The 16,958-nt window shown below is 40.7% G+C and overlaps 1 protein-coding gene and 1 long non-coding RNA gene across 3 annotated transcripts in view; both read right to left on the bottom strand.

The window, feature by feature from the left end:
• The window catches only part of Psmb2 (proteasome 20S subunit beta 2), a 38,683-nt gene extending 37,589 nt beyond the window's left edge, over positions 1-1,094 (bottom strand). Inside the window, exon 1 of one of the 2 annotated variants that reach the window (XM_010645246.3) lies at positions 886-1,094. In XM_010645246.3, coding sequence (XP_010643548.1) covers positions 886-976 — 91 coding nt within the window. In that variant the 5' untranslated portion in view covers positions 977-1,094. The other variant, XM_033767447.1, reaches the window with a different exon arrangement.
• Positions 1,095-14,569: 13,475 nt separating this feature from the next.
• Positions 14,570-16,958, bottom strand: part of LOC104876981 — a 3,980-nt gene continuing 1,591 nt past the window's right edge. The window contains exon 3 of the long non-coding RNA XR_784469.2: positions 14,570-14,643. This is a non-coding gene — a long non-coding RNA (uncharacterized LOC104876981). The remainder of the gene's footprint in view (positions 14,644-16,958) is intronic.

The following is a 16,958-nucleotide window of genomic DNA, read 5'->3' as shown; positions in this document are numbered from 1 at the left end:
ACGCTCACTATGTGGCCAGGATGGCCTAGAAATTCACTGCAATCCTTCTGCTTCAGCACCACAAGTGTTGGGACAACAGGCGTGCACTGCTATGCCTGGCAATCTTAAGACAAATTTCTTAACTAACGTGACTCAAACTAACCTCTGCAAAGTGGGGATATAATACCTGTCTCAAAAGGATAAGTGAATTAATGTAAATTGCTTAAAATGGCACTCGATACACAGGTGTTTGGCATTACTACTATTAAATATTTGTCAAGTGCTAAGCATTAGCATTTAACTCAATTCTCCCAACAACTTCTGAGTTGGGTATTAATAATCTAACAGGTGAGGAAATCTGGGCGCTGCAAAGGAACTTGTACCAAGTCATATAGCATGTAAATGTCGAGGCTTCAGTCTCCTAACTCCACTAATTACTTAGATATAAGGAAAACCCGACCGCTATTGACTTTTAGAAAAGGAGGATTGGAGCTGTGGCTTGGGAAGGGAGGCGGAAGGGAAATGTCAATCTTCTTGTGCCAGTCTCACTCTCCCCAGGATTCCCCCTTATACCGCCAGCAAACTAACCTCATACCTAGCGATGACGGACGCTTGTCTGAGATTTAGAGGTCTAGGGAGCTGGGTGACGACGGACGCTTAAATTGTCACAAACTGAACTCCTATACAACTCTCACCTAGCAATAAGCAGTTAGACCAGCGCCAAGCACTGACCTCGGAACGAACAAACGCCACATTTGTCTGCTTGGCTCCTCAGTTCTAAAACTACATGCAGGCAGGGCAGGCTGGGTTCCACCTCTTGCACCTCCCCGGGACTCACTCACCCCACGAACACCCTCCGGCTGCCCCTCACCCAGGCCAGGCCGGGCCTCCCCTGCTTCCTCTCACCGTCCTTCATCTGGACAATACTGCTGGCCGCCACGCGGTCGGAGGCCACAAGGACGTAGTCTGGGCCCTGAATGCCGATGAGGTACTCCATGTTAGTGGGAGACCCGAGACCACAGGTTAAGCAGAGGGATTTGCCGGCTTTTCGGCCTCCCTGGTGAGACAGCACAGTGGAACCTAGGTAGGCGTGACGCAAGCCGCGCGACGCCCGGGCCGCTGGCGCTCTGATGACGTAAGATTATCGCGAGAGGTTGGAAAATGGGAGTGGTGTAGAGCGTATTTTCTTCCGAGTTGGTGGCTGGGGTTTTCTTAACTCGTCACCCTCTATCTTTTATAATACCCTGGGTTTTGTTTTTTGTTTTTCTTTTCTTTTCTTTCTCTCTTTTCAAGTCTTTTGGCTTTTTTTTTTGATACAAGGTCTCACTATGTTGTCGCAGCGTTTAGAGCTGCCTCCAAAATAATAAAATAATTAAAATAAAATTCACTTGATGCTGGGCTTGATGGCTCATGCCTGTTATCCCAACACTCGCCAGCCTGGGCTACATAGCAAGTTCCAAAGTGACAACAACAACAAAATCGCCTGAAGATAAAATCTCACTCTTTGTAAACCTACCTAACACGTGGGAGTCCCTTGCTCCTTCAGGTTTACATTTCCTTCATTGCTTTGTAAAATCTTGCCAGAAGCTGGATTGGAGAAGAGCTCTCTTTGCATCCTTGACAAAAATAATATACGGTTGGATTAAAGATGTAAGTGTGAAAGCCCAAATTAAAAAAAAAAAACAATAGAAGAAAGATAGAAAAATATTGTGATAATCATTGGGAGATAATGTGTTTTAAGCATGACAAGGTAGAAGCAATACAAGAAAAGACTTGATAGACTTGACTACATAATATCGCAAATCTCTATGATGACCATTCTAGTGCTTGGAAATAAATATAAATTGGGAATATTTCAATATATGACATAGATAGCTGTAATTTAAAAGGCATTCTTACACAGGGGACAGTGGTATGTGGCCAGGGTCCCAGTTAATTGTAGAGTATGTGGTTGGTATGTTCCAGTCCCTGTGCTGAATCTCCAGCAATGAAATAAAAAAATGTTTCAATATACTTTGTGCTACAAGAGATTAAACTCAGAGCCTTCTCATGGAGCTACAACCTCAGTCTTTCTTAAATTAAAAAAAATTTTTTTTAACTAGAGACAGAGTTTAGCTAAGGTGCCCAGGCTGGGCTTGAACTCCTGCCTGTCTCCCAGAGTGCTGAGATTACAAATATGCCCTATCATGCCCAGCTTTAGTGTACACAATCTTTTAAATGAATTCAAAGAAATACTTGCACATATAACCCAAATATTTGCTTGCAGGATATTCAGTGTTGCAGCACTGCAACAATAATGGAAAGAAGACAAACTTACATGTCTAAATAGAGAAATTATTATACAAGTGATGATATTCATACAGCAAAATATTATGCAGCCATGAAACAGGTGGGCCTAGTGGTGCAGGCCTGTAATTACAGCTACTCTGGAGGCTGAGGCAGGAGTATCACAAGTTCCAGACCAACCTAAGCAATTTAGCAAGACTTTGCCTCAAAATAAAAAATAAAAAGGCTATATGTGGTAGCTCACACCTGTAATCCCAGCATTCTGGGAGACTGAGGCAGGAGAATCAAGTTCAAGCCCAGCCTGGGCAATTTAGTGTTTTAGCAAGACCCTGTCTCCAAAAGGGGGGTTGGCTAGAGAAGTAGCTCAGTAATAGAGTGCCCCTGGGTTTGATAACTCCTACTAGAAAGAGAAATAAATATATCTAATGATACCTATATAGTCTATGATGCAATATATACTAAGTGAAAGTGAAAATACTTTCCTATATTTTGCACAATGCCATTTTATTTATTTATTTATTTGTTTATTTATTTATTTTGCAGTACTGGGGATCAAACTCCAGACCTTGCACCTGTGAATCAGGCGCAGTGCCACTGAGCTAAATCCCTGGCCCTGAATATTTGAATATGAACGAAAAATATGTTTATAAATATTCTAATAGCAAGTTATATGTAGTCATTTGGAGAGTGATTTGAAAGGAGAACTTTTTCACTTTATGTTTTATACAGATCTACTTTTAGTCCTTACACACTGCTTGGTTTTTGTTTTTGTTTTTGGTGCTGGGAATTCAACTGAGATGAGAACCTTGCTCATGCTAAGTATGAACTTTACCACTGAGCTACACCCCATACCATTATTTGTAATTTGTAATTAAAAAAATAACCAGCCATCCCTTTAAAATTTGCACAACAGTTCTGAAAAAAAGTGAAAAATTCTATGCCTAGGTTTTGACATCCACAACTGTCTGAGAGACAGAAAAAAAGAGTTGCAATTATATCTCCAAATGCAAGTAAGCAATTCATTTGCCTCTTCAGAAATTGTAGTGCTTATTTCATTGTAAGTGTTCCTTCCAGCTCACTGCCCATAAAGGAACAGAGCCTGAGGAGTTTGGGACAACCTATCTATCACAGAGTGGATGCCAGGGGCAGTGAGGTCATTAAGTCAACCATCTCTCTAACAACACAGCTGCATCCATCATTCTAGAAATTTTCTTTTCTTAAACACTACCAGAGAAATCCCTCGGCCTCGCGTTGAGTTAATTATCTCTCCCCCTTCCACTAAATGTCTGCTTTCTTCCAGACCCTTTGCTTTGTATGCACTTTTAATCACAAAAGCTGCCACACTCTGAATTGGGAGATCTGCTATCTTTACCAAAAAAAAAATATTTTTTGTAATCTTTTTAAAAAGGATCCAACAGTCTTTTAGCATGGCTCTTTCCTCTTCCTCTCCAAGACTTTTGAAAGCCTTGATAGTGAAATAACACTAGAGCTGTTGTAACTTCTTGTCAGTATAAAAGTGGGTTTTCAAGACCTAATTTGTGCTACTTCACTGAGTCAGTGAGAATCCCTCTTCCAATTAAAGTTTTAGAATAATTTAGTCTTAAAATTAGAAAGTCAGGGTTATGATGCAGACATTGCCAAGACCAAGAAATATATTACACACAACCAATTTTTTTGTATGTTTGGGTACTGAGGATCGAACTAGGGATGTTGCGTTGCGAGGCAGACAGCAGAACCACTGAGCTAAATCCCTGGCCCACACACAACCAATTTTAAAAGTTGCACAGAAATGCCATCAAGAAGCCCCAATCACAAAGGTATAAATCTATTAAAGGCTTCAAATTCCTGAGGAACAAGTGTTTTGCTGTACAGCTTTCATAAATGTTAGTTGATAACAACTGATAATTACCATTTTATTTTTTAGGTTTCCTTCCTTATTTCTTTTTTTTTTCTTAGACAATTACCATTTTATTCAGAGAATTTTTCTTGACCAGAAGAGAGCCTACCTAGGTTTGCACAGACAGCTCTGGAAATGCAAAGATATATGGGTAGATATAAAGGCTTTGTCTCTTAGGGTGTGCATGGTTTTTAACATATGATTGTTTAAAGTAAAAATAATGTAATCATTATATATACATACATATATATATATATATGTATGTATATATAACATATTTAGAAGTAAAAATAAGCCAACAGAAGCATAAAGGCTTGGGTTGGAGAAATTGGAATACACTGTTATAAAATTGCTATACTACATAAGAGGTGGTATAACATTACTTGAGAGTAGATAGTGATAAGTAAAACATGTATGCAAAAACCCCAGGGCTGGGGATTTAGCTCAGTGGTTCTGCCATCTGCCTCACAAGCCCAAGGTCCCGAGTTCAATCCCTGGTACCAAAAAAACAAAACAAAACAAAACAAAAAAACAACCATTAAAACAGTGCTACAAAGGATTGCATCTAATAAGCTGATAGAAAATTTGAAATGGAATAACACAATCTAAAAGAAAACATAAAAGATTAAAAAGTGAACAAAAAGAATAAGGGACCAAGAAAAACAAATGGCAAGATGGTAGATTTAAATCCAACCATATAATAATCACATAAATATAAATGATCCAGAAATTACAGTTGAAAGCCAGAAATCATCAAATAAGATGAAAAAGCTATGACTAATAACAGACTGCATAAAAGATATGCACTTTAAATTTAATGACACACAATGACTTGCACATGAATATTTATAACCACTTTTTGTTTATAACCACTTTATTTGGAATATCCAAAAAGTGGAAAACAAGAAAGTCAGACTTGTGAACAGGTAACACATCATGGTATATGAATATGATGTAATACTACTCAGCAATAAAAACAAATGAACCACTGATGCATACCACACTGATACACTTGAAAATAATTATGAAAAAGCCAGGAAAAAAGAGTATACACTATATTATTATAGTATATATATTATATTATTATTTTATAGACATATTATTATAGTATAGTATACATATTATTAATATAAAACTCTAGGAACGTGAACTAATCTATAGTGGCAGAAAGAAGGTCTGTGGTTGCCTAGGGGTGGAAAGGAAAGGAAGGATCAGATAAAGAGATGCAGTGAGCATGAAGAGATTTTGGAGAAAGAGGAATGTGTTTGTTATCTTGATTGTGGGTGTTTTAGTTTTTGTTTTTTTGGTATTGGAATTGATTAATTGTGGTTATATGTCAGAACTCAAACTGTGTGCATGTTATTGCCTGTTAATTGTGTCTTAATAAAGGTATTTACTTTTTAAATTACTTTTATTGGCATATTTTACATCTATATAATGTTTAACATTCATCATAGGGAACTTATACCTGTACATGATAGATCTGATTCTTCTTTTTTTCCCATCCCCTCTCTTCCCTTCAACCTCTCTTCCCCTCCTTATTTACAAAAGCTTTGTTTCCATTTTTTCCTTCTATTCTGTTTCTTTTGTTTTTGTTTTTGTTTGGTTTGTTTGAGACAGGGTCTCACTATGTAGCTGAGACTGACCTGGAACTCACTATGTAGTCCAGGCTGGTCTCAAACTCACAACAATCCTCCTGAGTGCTGGAATTACAGGTATGCACCACCACACCCGGCTCCTTCTATTCTTTTTTCTTTTCTTTCCCTTCTATCCTTTCCACCCCCACCCCAATTCCCCAAGAGATGCAAATTTAAACAACACTGAGATTCCATCTGACCTCAGAAAGAATAACTATTATCTAGAAATCAACCAGTAACAAATACTGGCAGGGCTGTGGGAGAAAAGGAACCCTTGTCCACTGTGGAAGTGTAGACTGTAACCACTGTGGAAATCTGTGGAGATTCCTCAAAAAACTAAAACTAGGCCTGGGGATTTAGCTCAGGGGTGCCACCACCTGCCTCTCAAGCATAAGGTCTCAAATTCGATCCCTGGTACCAAAAACCAAAAACAAAAAACAACTATAACTAAAACTAAAGGTTCCATTTGACCCAGCTATTCCCTTTTTAGTATCTTCCCATCTTTGGTATTCCTACAAATGGAATGGTTGTGAATGACGGTGATACAGGGCAGGATGGAAGGAGGATGAGAAGGGAGAATGAAGATTTGGGAGATAAGAATAAGGTAGAGAGTCAGGTGTGCTGGCTCAAGCCTGTAATCTCCTCAGCACTTGGAAGGCTGAGGCAGGAGGATCACCAGGAGTTCAGGGGCAGCCTGGGTTACATAATGAGACCCTGTTTCAACTCCCCCTAAAAAAATGAGTTCAACCTTTTATCATTTTTCTCTTGCTCATGTGATGTCTTCCACCAAGTTATGATATTGCAAGAAGGCCATCACCAAATACAATTCCTCAATTTTGAATTATCCAGAATTGTAAGAATTTTTTTTGTTCATTATAAATTACCCAGTCTATGGTATTTTGTTATAGCAGCAAAAAAACAGATCTCGACAGGAGAGTTCACAGAAACCGGCACCAGCCTTGAATACTTGAAGAATGCCATGGTGATTGTCCCATCATCACTCCATTTAATTGGCCAATCTGGCCCATGTAAAGACTGAGTGGATCACCACAGATGACAGTCAGCCACTGCAGACTCTCTCAGTAACAAATGCCACTTCCTCTGCTGTGTTGGATTGGTTATCTTTACTAGAGCAGAATAATCCAACCATGAATGCATCTTTTTTTGGGGGCGGGGAGTTTGGTACCAGGGATCGAATTCGGGTCCTTGCACTTGCAAGGCAGGCAGCGGAACCACTGAGCTAAATCCCTGGCCCTATAAATGCATCTTTTGTAGCCATTGATCTGGTAGTGCATTGTTTTCCATATCATTCAAGAAGGAAAATCAGAAGTAGTTTGCATTCACATGGGATAAACAACACTATATACATTGACAACATTGCCTCAGGGTTATTCTAATTACCCTACAATAACTAGTCCAATTTCTTGTCAAATCCAGTTCCTCTTCCAGAAGCCAAATCACTTCAAATGACTGAAATGCACCCCTCTCAAGGCCTGTCAAATTGCTAAAAACAAGACAGTAAATATATGCACTTAATGCCTTGATGCTGTCATGAAAAATTGCCTTTTATAAAGGTAGACCTATAGTAAGAAATAGAAGCTAAAGGAAATTATTTATCAAATCTTCCTGTTGGCAAGCTGCTATGTATAAAGTCTTTAGGCAAAGGCCTTTTACAGAATGGAAAAATGTACGAAGGCGTTCAAATATTATATAATAGGTACATGACATCTGGTCCCTAACTTCATATCACAGATGAAATGGAACTATTTGAAGGAAAATATAATGTAGCTATTTAAAATAGATTTAGGAAGTTGTTTAAAATGCTTTCCTGGGCCAGGTGCGGTGGTGCATGCCTGTAATCCCAGTACTTGGGAGGCTGTGGCAGGAGGATTGCTGTGAGTTTGAGACCAGCCTGGGCTACAAAGTGAGTTCCAGGTCAGTCTCAACTACATAGTGAGACCCTGTCTAAAAAAAAAATGCTTTCCTGGTCAGGACAGAAATCTTGGAAAATGTGTCCAAAGTTCCTTACAAATTCTTCTTATAATTCCAGTTATTCTTATTTTCTCACAATTATTAGATGGCTATTGTCTAGAGTTTCATATGAGTATATGCAGCCACTGTCCTGATAGATAATTCAATATATATGACTCAAAGACAAAAACAAGGTAATATCATGTTGATTGACACTTAAAATTAACCCTTTCCAAATGAAACTTCATCCTCATAGAAAATCGTAATAATGGTAAATATCTGGATAATTTATGTAGGTCTCTCCTATAGCCCTGGCTGAGTGAAGACCAAAAGAGAAAACCAAGAATTTAAAAGTTCCCATACAAAGCTGGGTATAGGGGTACATGCTTATAGTCCCAGTGTTCAAGAGGCTGAGGCAGGTGGACCTGGAGTTCAAGGCCAGTCTGTGCTACTTATTGAGACCCTGTTTCAAAAAAAAATGAATGAATGATAGTTCCTACACTTATAAAAATGCTGGGCTGGGGATTTAGCTCAGGGGTTCTGCCGCCTGCCTTGCAAGCACAAGGAGCTGAGTTTGATCCCTGGTACTAAAACAAAAACAAAAACAAAAAACTGACTTTTTTGAGGCCATTATATCAAGCCAAAATCTGCTGTAAGCCTGTCTAATCAATAATCAAAAATTCTATGCCCTTGCTAACAATTAATTAACACAATCAGCTGTAACATCCTTTAATCAATCAACTTTCACCAGTGAATATGCTTTTGCAGGCCAACTGCAAGTACTCATTGTCCACCAATTGAGATTAAATACTTTCTGAGGAACATTTTTTTTGTTTTTTTTGAGACAGGGTCTCACTATGTAGTTGAGACTGACCTGGAACTCGCTATGTAGTCTAGGCTGGTCTTGAACTTACAGCGATCCTCCTGCCTCAGCCTCCCTAGTGCTGGGATTACAGGAGTGTGCCACCATGCCTGGCGGAACATATTATTTAATGTCAACCAATGAACAGTCTCATCCAAGTAACCACACTTCTAAAGATTATATCAATTCACTAATTTCCCCCCCCAAATCCACTGATGCCTGAATTCCAGGCTAGCCCCAAACAAATGCTCTTCTTGGTGGAAAACATACTAAACCAGAATATAATTAAGTAAGCAATCACTTAAGCTTTGTATGTTTGTACTGAGTGGTGGTCTCATCTATTGGCATGGGGAAAGACTGCTTGCTAATTTTAAGCGTGCCCAGAGCAAAAAGGGGCCCTGCAGCAGGAGCGGCTACAGACTACAAATTAGCAACCCTGATACTGCTCTCTTTGACCCTGCTGATCCCATGTTACTAGAAGTGTCTTTGGTAGAGAAAAGTTTTATAGCATTATATATTAAAATATTATATTATTATATAACATCATTATATTGTTACATTATATTATTATATAGTGTAGATTATATTATATATTATTATAACAATATATGTGGGACCTTCTGCTAATCTGTAACGGAAGTGTTGCACCTCAAACCCCAAAGACACTGAGTGTCTGATCGTAGGACATTAGATGACCATGTAGCTTGACCTTCCTTTTTTGGTCTGGGTTATGTCAGACCCACCAAGTTAGAAAGTCAAGTGGAGCAGCAGTAATCCATCATAAAATGGAAGTGATGCGTCTGAGATCAAGTTCATGCACATCCAGAGTACTCAAGAACTGCATGAACAATTTGGTAATCCTAATCATCACGAAGAGGTAGGTTTCATAATGTAGGCAGAAAGGCACATGTCTGGAGCTCCCATGATCCACTGGGACATCTCTTAGTACTCTTGTGTCCAGTTGAACTTTAAACGGGCAACTTTAGTAACCATGGTCTGATAAGAGTTTAGTGATCAACGGACAAGACCCTAAAAAAGGAAGCAAGCCAAAGGAGAGGAGGACCTAAAATGAGTGGTCGAAGAGCAAGATAATGAGTACCAAAGCCTAGAGCCAAAGGTAGTAGCACAAGCTACATTTCATTCCACAAAATCTGTTTTCATAAGTTTTCTCAGAAAACTGAAGGTCAACTAAGTCCACCAGGACCCAGGAGAAGCTGTGCCTAGACGTAGTGAATTTAATGTGAAAAGCGAGTGAAGCTGATTGGAGCAGACTGTAGTAAATCTATCCCTGCACTTACCTCCAGCTATATTGATTGACATTTTATAGCTGCCTTCTTTTCTAGAGGGTTGTCATCCTCTTCACCTGGGAGGCTGCATTCCAACTTGATCAATAGCTAATGGACGCAAGAATACAAACGACTGATTCTCTTGACTCGGTGGGGAACTGATTCTGCGGTCCAATTTGTGCTCCAGAGCTTTCTTGAGAATCAGCTGAGATAGTGTTTCTGTCAATGTTTCACTGTCTCATCCTGCTCTCACACTCTTCCTCCAAAAACTACTCCCCCAGTAGATCCCTTGAACAAGAATCCCTGTCTCAGACTCTGCTTCTAGGAAGTGCAATCCAAGCCAGTGCACCCTTCAGAATCTTCGTGTAACTTTGAAAGAGGTGCATCTCCTCCCCTTCACCGGGTGAAATTAAATTTCTGTTAACCAGAGCAAATAAGGATTCATCCAACGTTTAGATAAGGTAGAAAAATGTACCACTTACACGAGCGCTGTAGAGCAAAATTCACATCCATTACAGGTACGTGTTTTCTTGTCATGTGACTTACACCCCGCCCCTTCTTATAGATGTATTCTGCACAAGGTGTATCTTTTCGTCCCCATACTGGAGCCGGCACTTTTTTTTTTGTTTGTTTGAGACAGGGTCTCACTTTGTAGTTGAGACTGACCTGGAACTCACTATGGAGCCCAGGCTGGTCTTGAACTTACAGTGATCCTGCTGCTTTAGCCTCCTGAGTCAGGGGTTATAGGTGTGCACCACCATGCCTGGCTTCTCCTTGTCATATGTCTGTGCAAGAATTTTCTGTATCAGGTCAGGAATCTTTCAAACATATACCTCTTTGGGGTCCATAAAACTGTCTCTAGGCTTAAAGGTGATGTTTGTCCAGTTCCAGAAAATGTAATCCCTCCAAATTAGACAGAAAGTGCAACGTGGTGGATAAAATTTTGTGCCATATTTCAAAATAAGACAACCTTGAGTTTGAATTCAAACTCTGCCATTATTAGTGGGGGAACTTGAGCAAGATGCTCAACATTTTGAATTTCAATGTGTAATTTAATATAAAATGGACAGAGCTATCAATGTCAGCACTTACTTCACAGAGTGGTTGCAAGGATGAAATAAGACTAAACTAAATGTTTAGCCTAGTACTTGGTTTACGGTAGGCATTTAATATATGTTGCTATTCACTATCTATGAGGGTTGCCTTCAATCTCCAGAGCCATCTAGCAGTTACACAAAGGGCCAAGCAATGCCAGTAAGAATTGTCCATCAGAGCTATCGTTCAGTTCAGAAGGTCCCAGACCACATCAGAAGGAAATCTATTACAACAAAGGTAAATCAGACCAGAGGAAAGGAAGGGGACCAAACCAATGTGTAGGAGGAGGGAAGCCCATCAAACCCTCAAATGAAGAGATGGAACAAAGAAGAAGTGAGAGAATGGGTGGGAGTGGGTGTATTTGGGGTAGCTGGGGAAAGATTAAAGTACAAATGAGCCAGGCACGGTGGCACACATCTGCAATCTCAGCTGAGACAGGAGGACCACAAGTTCAAGGGCCAGCTGGAGCAATGTGCAAAAACCTGTCTCAAAATAAAAAATGGGGATGTAGCTCAGTGTACCCTGGCTTCAATCCTCAGTACCGTAAAAACAGAATGAACTGTGTAGATTTGGAATAAATATTCTGATAGGCAATATCCTTCCTGACCCAAAGTAACTGAAAGTAACAGAAGCAGAGTCAGAAAAATAGATGCAGGAAGAAAAAGAGAAAAGCCCTCCAATTTCAAATTCTCTCTTCTGCTTCCCAACTACTGACCCTGGAAAAGGAAATGCAACGGTCATTTATAAGGTTTTGGAATGGAGACAGTCCTTAGGAAGAAGCTACACTGAAAATCTGAGGCCTAGAGGTTGGGATAACTGTAACTGTGTTTTTTACTCCAGTCCTCAGCTTCTGCACCTGGAAAGGAAGACCTCTCACTGGAAAATCTCTTTGCCATCCCTGGGGCATGTAGTTGGCCAAGAATACAAACACCAGGTTGGCTGGTGTCTACAGCAGCAGGCTCTGGCATCCCAGGGGATTTTAGACAAATGACACCTTCCTACTCTTTTCATTACCCCCAGGGATCAGAATAGTCACATCTGCTGATGGCCAAAAACACAACATTCTCCTTGTAGGTCGCACAGGAGCTAACACAGCCCCAGTGGAACCAAAGGGGTCCATGACCTGTTGCTACCTTATACTATCCAAAACCCAGCATGTCTCTGCCAAACAATTGTTATTTATCACCTTTAATTGTTTCAACCTCTTGCCCAGAGGCAGAAGAATGGATCTAACGACTTTTAGAGAATTCCATTCACCTAGGAAGCCTGTAATCATTCAATACAATGATTCTGGGATCCTTGAGGGTAAGTCACAAAGGACTCATGAGAATTCTGCACAAACATCAGAACTATCATTTGTGCCATCTGACTTCTGATCCCCAAGGAGATTATACAGAATCGGGAAGACTGGTGTGCCTCCTTTTCCATGGCTTGGGACTACAAAGGAATTCAAGACCATGTTAAGCCCTCTCTTACCTTTCCATTTTCATTGCAAATCCAACTTCCACCTGGAAAACACCCCATTGTCCACTCAGGCACTGATCTGGTTAAATTGATGAGCGTTCTAGTTTGGGGTTCTTTAATCTAGTGACTCCTGTGTCATACCATCCCACTTCTTGGAGCCCAACTCCCGATATATTGTGGAAATAAGAGTACATTGTGCCTTGGCCCCAGTGACCCAGAACTGATGTTTGGATTTCTCAGACTCCAGGCTGAAAGCCCAGCCTAAATCTGGTCCGCCTTGCTGCTCATCTTTGAGGAACATTTGCTTTCATGATGCTTTTGCCTTGAGGAAGTGTGACAAGCCAGCTTGCTGCTGGCACCTGCCACACTGTGGCATAGCACCAACACTAATGGCAGAAATAATCGCGGTGACAACCATGATTGGCCAATATGCACAAGGCACCAGTCATCTGCCCAGGAGCTTCTCAGCCTAGGGCTCACTTGATGATGCATGGAACCGCTGGCCCACAGCCCTCACTGTTGTAGGCACATTTTGGATTCATCTGGATGGTTAACATTATTTTTACTGTCATCACAATTCTTGATAACTACTCATTTATTCTTGCAAAGCACTGTTACTGAGGACAAACCTCATTCCAGGCACTGTGCAAGATTCTAAAGGAGTTACAAAGGTAAAGATTAACACCTTCAAGGGCTGGGGATTTAGCTCAGTGGTGCCGCTGCTGTCTGCCTCACAAGCGCAAGGTCCTGAATTTGACCCCTGGTACCAAAAACAAAAAGAAAAAAGATTAACACCTTCAAGAAGTAGTCCAAATGGTACAGCACTTGCAAGGCTCTAGGTTGAATCCTCATTACTAGAAAAAAAGTAGTCTGTAAAGAGAAGAGAGAACAACATATAATTGCAGCATTGTCTTCTGCAGATTGTTGAAGATGAATAGATTCTCAACTCCTAGAAAAATGGTAGGATATAGTAAGCACTCAATAAACATGTTCTGATGAATACTGAATGAACAAAAACCAAGTGAATATACAAAAAGTCATGGAATCTTAGAGTGGGGAAGAAAGTGGTTTTGTTGGAAAGGAATTAAGGCTTCCAAGAGATGTGACACTTGAGCTGAACTCTGAAGTTGAAAAGGCAGCACAGTGCACTGGTTAAGAGATGACACTGGATCCAGATGTGTGTGTTTGAATACCAACTCCATAGTTTGGGGCTTGTTAGTGAACTTCCCTATGCTGTCCCTTGGTTCCTCCATCTGTAAAAATAGATTATTAATAGTAGCTTCCCTATAGAGCTGTTGTAAACATAACAAATTGATGTTTTTAAAGTGCTTATATAGTCAAATAGTACATACCTGAATAAAAAATAAATGTACTAACTAGGAGCCTGTCAAGCTAAAGGGACGGAAAGTTAAGTGTATGCAGAAGAGCTTTCCAACCAGTGGAAAGGATGGCATCTTCAAGATGGTAGGAAGGCAGTAGGGTAGGGGACAGGGGTTTGACAGGGTATCTTGAATTACTAGGGTAAGTGGAATGTTGAGTCACTATCTTTTTTTCTTTTTTCTTTTTTGTTACCAGGGATCGAACTTGGGCCCTTGCATTTCTGAGGCAGGCACCAGAAGCACCGAGCTAAATCCCCGGCCCCAATCATTATCTTTTTAAACAATGTTTTTGTTTGGGCATAATTTTAGATTTATAGAAAATTTGCAAATTAGTGCTGAGCATTCCAATATATGCTTTATACAGATTTTGCAAATAGTAACATCTCAAAAGGAGCCATTGCTTTTAGAGGAAGAACAGAACATAGTCAAGTATGTATTTTAGAAAGCTGGTTGTAGCAGTTGTGAGAATAAATTTATGAGAAAAAAAATTGTTTTGTTTTCTGAGGCAGGATCTCCCTTTGTAGTTCAGGCTGGCCCTGAACTCACTATGTAGCCCAGGCTGGCTTCAAACTCACGACGATCCTCCTGCCTCAGCTTCCCAAGTACCAGGATTACAGGCGTGCGCCACCATGCCCGGTTTGAGAAAGAAATTTTGTCCCAGCAGGTCCATGAAGAGGCTGTCAGCATCATCCCAGTGGGCTATGATGCAGTCAGGCAGGACATGGGGTGGAAAGGAAGGCATAGGTGTAAGAAAACTTCTAAAGCAGAGAAGCTGGCTGTGGGGACCCTGGAAGAGAAAGGATCAAGAGCACTGTCAGAAGATGCAGGCCCTGGGCAGGGCAGCCCTGGGGTGCAAGCGCTGGCCAAGCAGCTATCCGTGAGACAACAGGCATCCCTCACAGGAGTCTCTACATGGCTCAGCAGATTGATTTATAAGTGGGGACTTCAAAGGGCTATGCAGAGCCTTTCCAATACCTCAGGCCTAAGTTCTGAGCACTGCCCTAGCACCAGAGGTGGCTGATGAGGCTCTCTTTGATTATCCTTAGAAACTGGCTGCATATACTTAGGCCCAAGTGAAGCCAGAATTGGTGCAGATTCATCCCCAACTTTAGGGTGTTGCGTATTTGTACTGAGCGTCCTTATGATGTGGTGATTAAGATATGAGTGAACGCACCAAGCAGGCCAAGTTCAAATCCCTGCTCTGCCACCAACGACTGTATTACCTTGGGCAGGCTACTTGACTTCTTTGAGCTTCAGTATTTTTGTGGAGCTGGGGCTCAAACTTGGGCTCTTGCACATGCTAAGCAAATGCTCTACCAGAGCCAAGTCCCTAACCCCTTCTGAGCTTCAATTTTCTAATCTGTAAGTTTATATGTAAGGAAAAGTGAACCTAATAGAAAGTAATTTCGTATAAATATAAATAGAGTCTTTCTTTAGCTCCCATCAGATGTCTAGTACATAGTATAAATTTGGAATATAGTAGTTATTTGATATTTATTAAATGCTCTTTTTTTTTGCCATACTTAGGATTGACCTAGGGCCTTCACAGTAAGCTATATCCTCAGCCATTTTCATTTTGAGACAGGTTCCCCAAAATTGCCCAGCCTGAGTGCCCCAGGGGGCCGCACACCAGGGGGCACCAGCACACCCAGCAGGATACTTTTGAATGAATGAATGAATAAATAAATAAATAAATAGTAATAGTCTAACTCCAGGGCATGTGGAGTTTTCAGTTGCTAATTCAGAAGCACTTTGGAAGCTCTGTCCCATGGCCAAACTACTTCTAACTCAATGTTGTTTGTTTGTTTGTAAAGTTGGTAACCAATCCAGTTGAATATAATTTAATACTGTATAGTTTTTAAAAACAGTTAAAGTAGTAGTTGCACATATGGGATCTGCTCTATGCAGAGGGTTTATAAGTGTAAGAAACATAAACGCATGCAAGGGAGCCTGATGAAAGGTAGTTTGCAGTGGGAAAAGACAGGGAAGCTCATACATGCACACAGTACGTATAGTTGATGAAGGGCCAGGGATCTAGCACAGTGGTGCTGCCACCTGTCTCACATGTGCAAGGTCCTGAGTTCGACCCCCAGTACAAAAAAAAAAAGTATAGTTGATGCACTCTGAAGATAGAAAACTGTCAGAGTTGATTCCTCCTGTTGCTCTCTCTTAGGGTCTCAGAAATTCTTGCCTCTGCATTTTTCTGCACATCTCTTCCAGTCTCCTCTCAGCAAATTGGTTTCCTCTGTTCTTACATACACTTCTTTTTTGAGACAGGGTCTCAGTATACATTTTAGGCTGCCCTTGAACTCACTCTATAACCTAGGCTGGCCTCAGACTCCCAGCAATCCTCCTGTCTCAGCCTCCTGCATGCTGGGATTACAGGCATGCCATCATGTCTGGCTCACATACACTCTTATGGCTGCCCCAGAAATGGGCAGCTTCCCTCTCCAGGGCACATGAAATTGGCAAGAATCTGATTAATTCAGCTTAGGCAACAGCCCCTACTCTATGGAATCATCAGTGACCAGGAGGCTGGACTGAAGGACTAAGGGTTCTGCCTTCTGGACAAAAATGGGACATTTCCATAGGACAAATATCCTGGGACAAAATATCCATGGGACAAAAATGAAGGGCATTTCTAAAACATGGTGTTTTTTCCTGACATTAAATGAAACTGATGGGTATTGTAAAAATATGTCACCGTGGGTGGGACGTCACTTGTGAGAGTAAGAGGTGAGCCTGGAAGTTTATTCAAGCCCTAGAAACACCCTTTTCTAAGATCTCCACCTGAGTTGGCTGAGCCCGGCTCCTGCTTACTTGGTTTTAGCTCCCTCTAAACTCAATTTCTAGAATTCAGAGGTCCCCACCAGGAGATCCAATCATGTCAGGAACACAGGGATCAAGAACCATTTTTGGCAACTTAAAATAACCTGAAAGAGAACAAAATTTCTCCTGGATCTATGTCAACAGGATAGGATAGAACTTGAGGTGAAAGAGGAGGGCTGGTCTTAGGAGAAGAACCTATTCTTTTAGGACCAGCCACCTGTGTTTCATATTGTTCAATTTTGCAGTATTTCTTTCTGTCTTTTTTTTTTTTTT

This window comes from Fukomys damarensis, unplaced genomic scaffold, assembly GCF_012274545.1.
Source record: "Fukomys damarensis isolate Sample0158 unplaced genomic scaffold, DMR_v1.0_HiC HiC_scaffold_23, whole genome shotgun sequence".
Lineage (NCBI taxonomy): Eukaryota > Metazoa > Chordata > Mammalia > Rodentia > Bathyergidae > Fukomys > Fukomys damarensis.
Note: the sequence above shows the minus strand (reverse complement) of the source record. Positions and strands in the feature narration are given on the sequence as shown.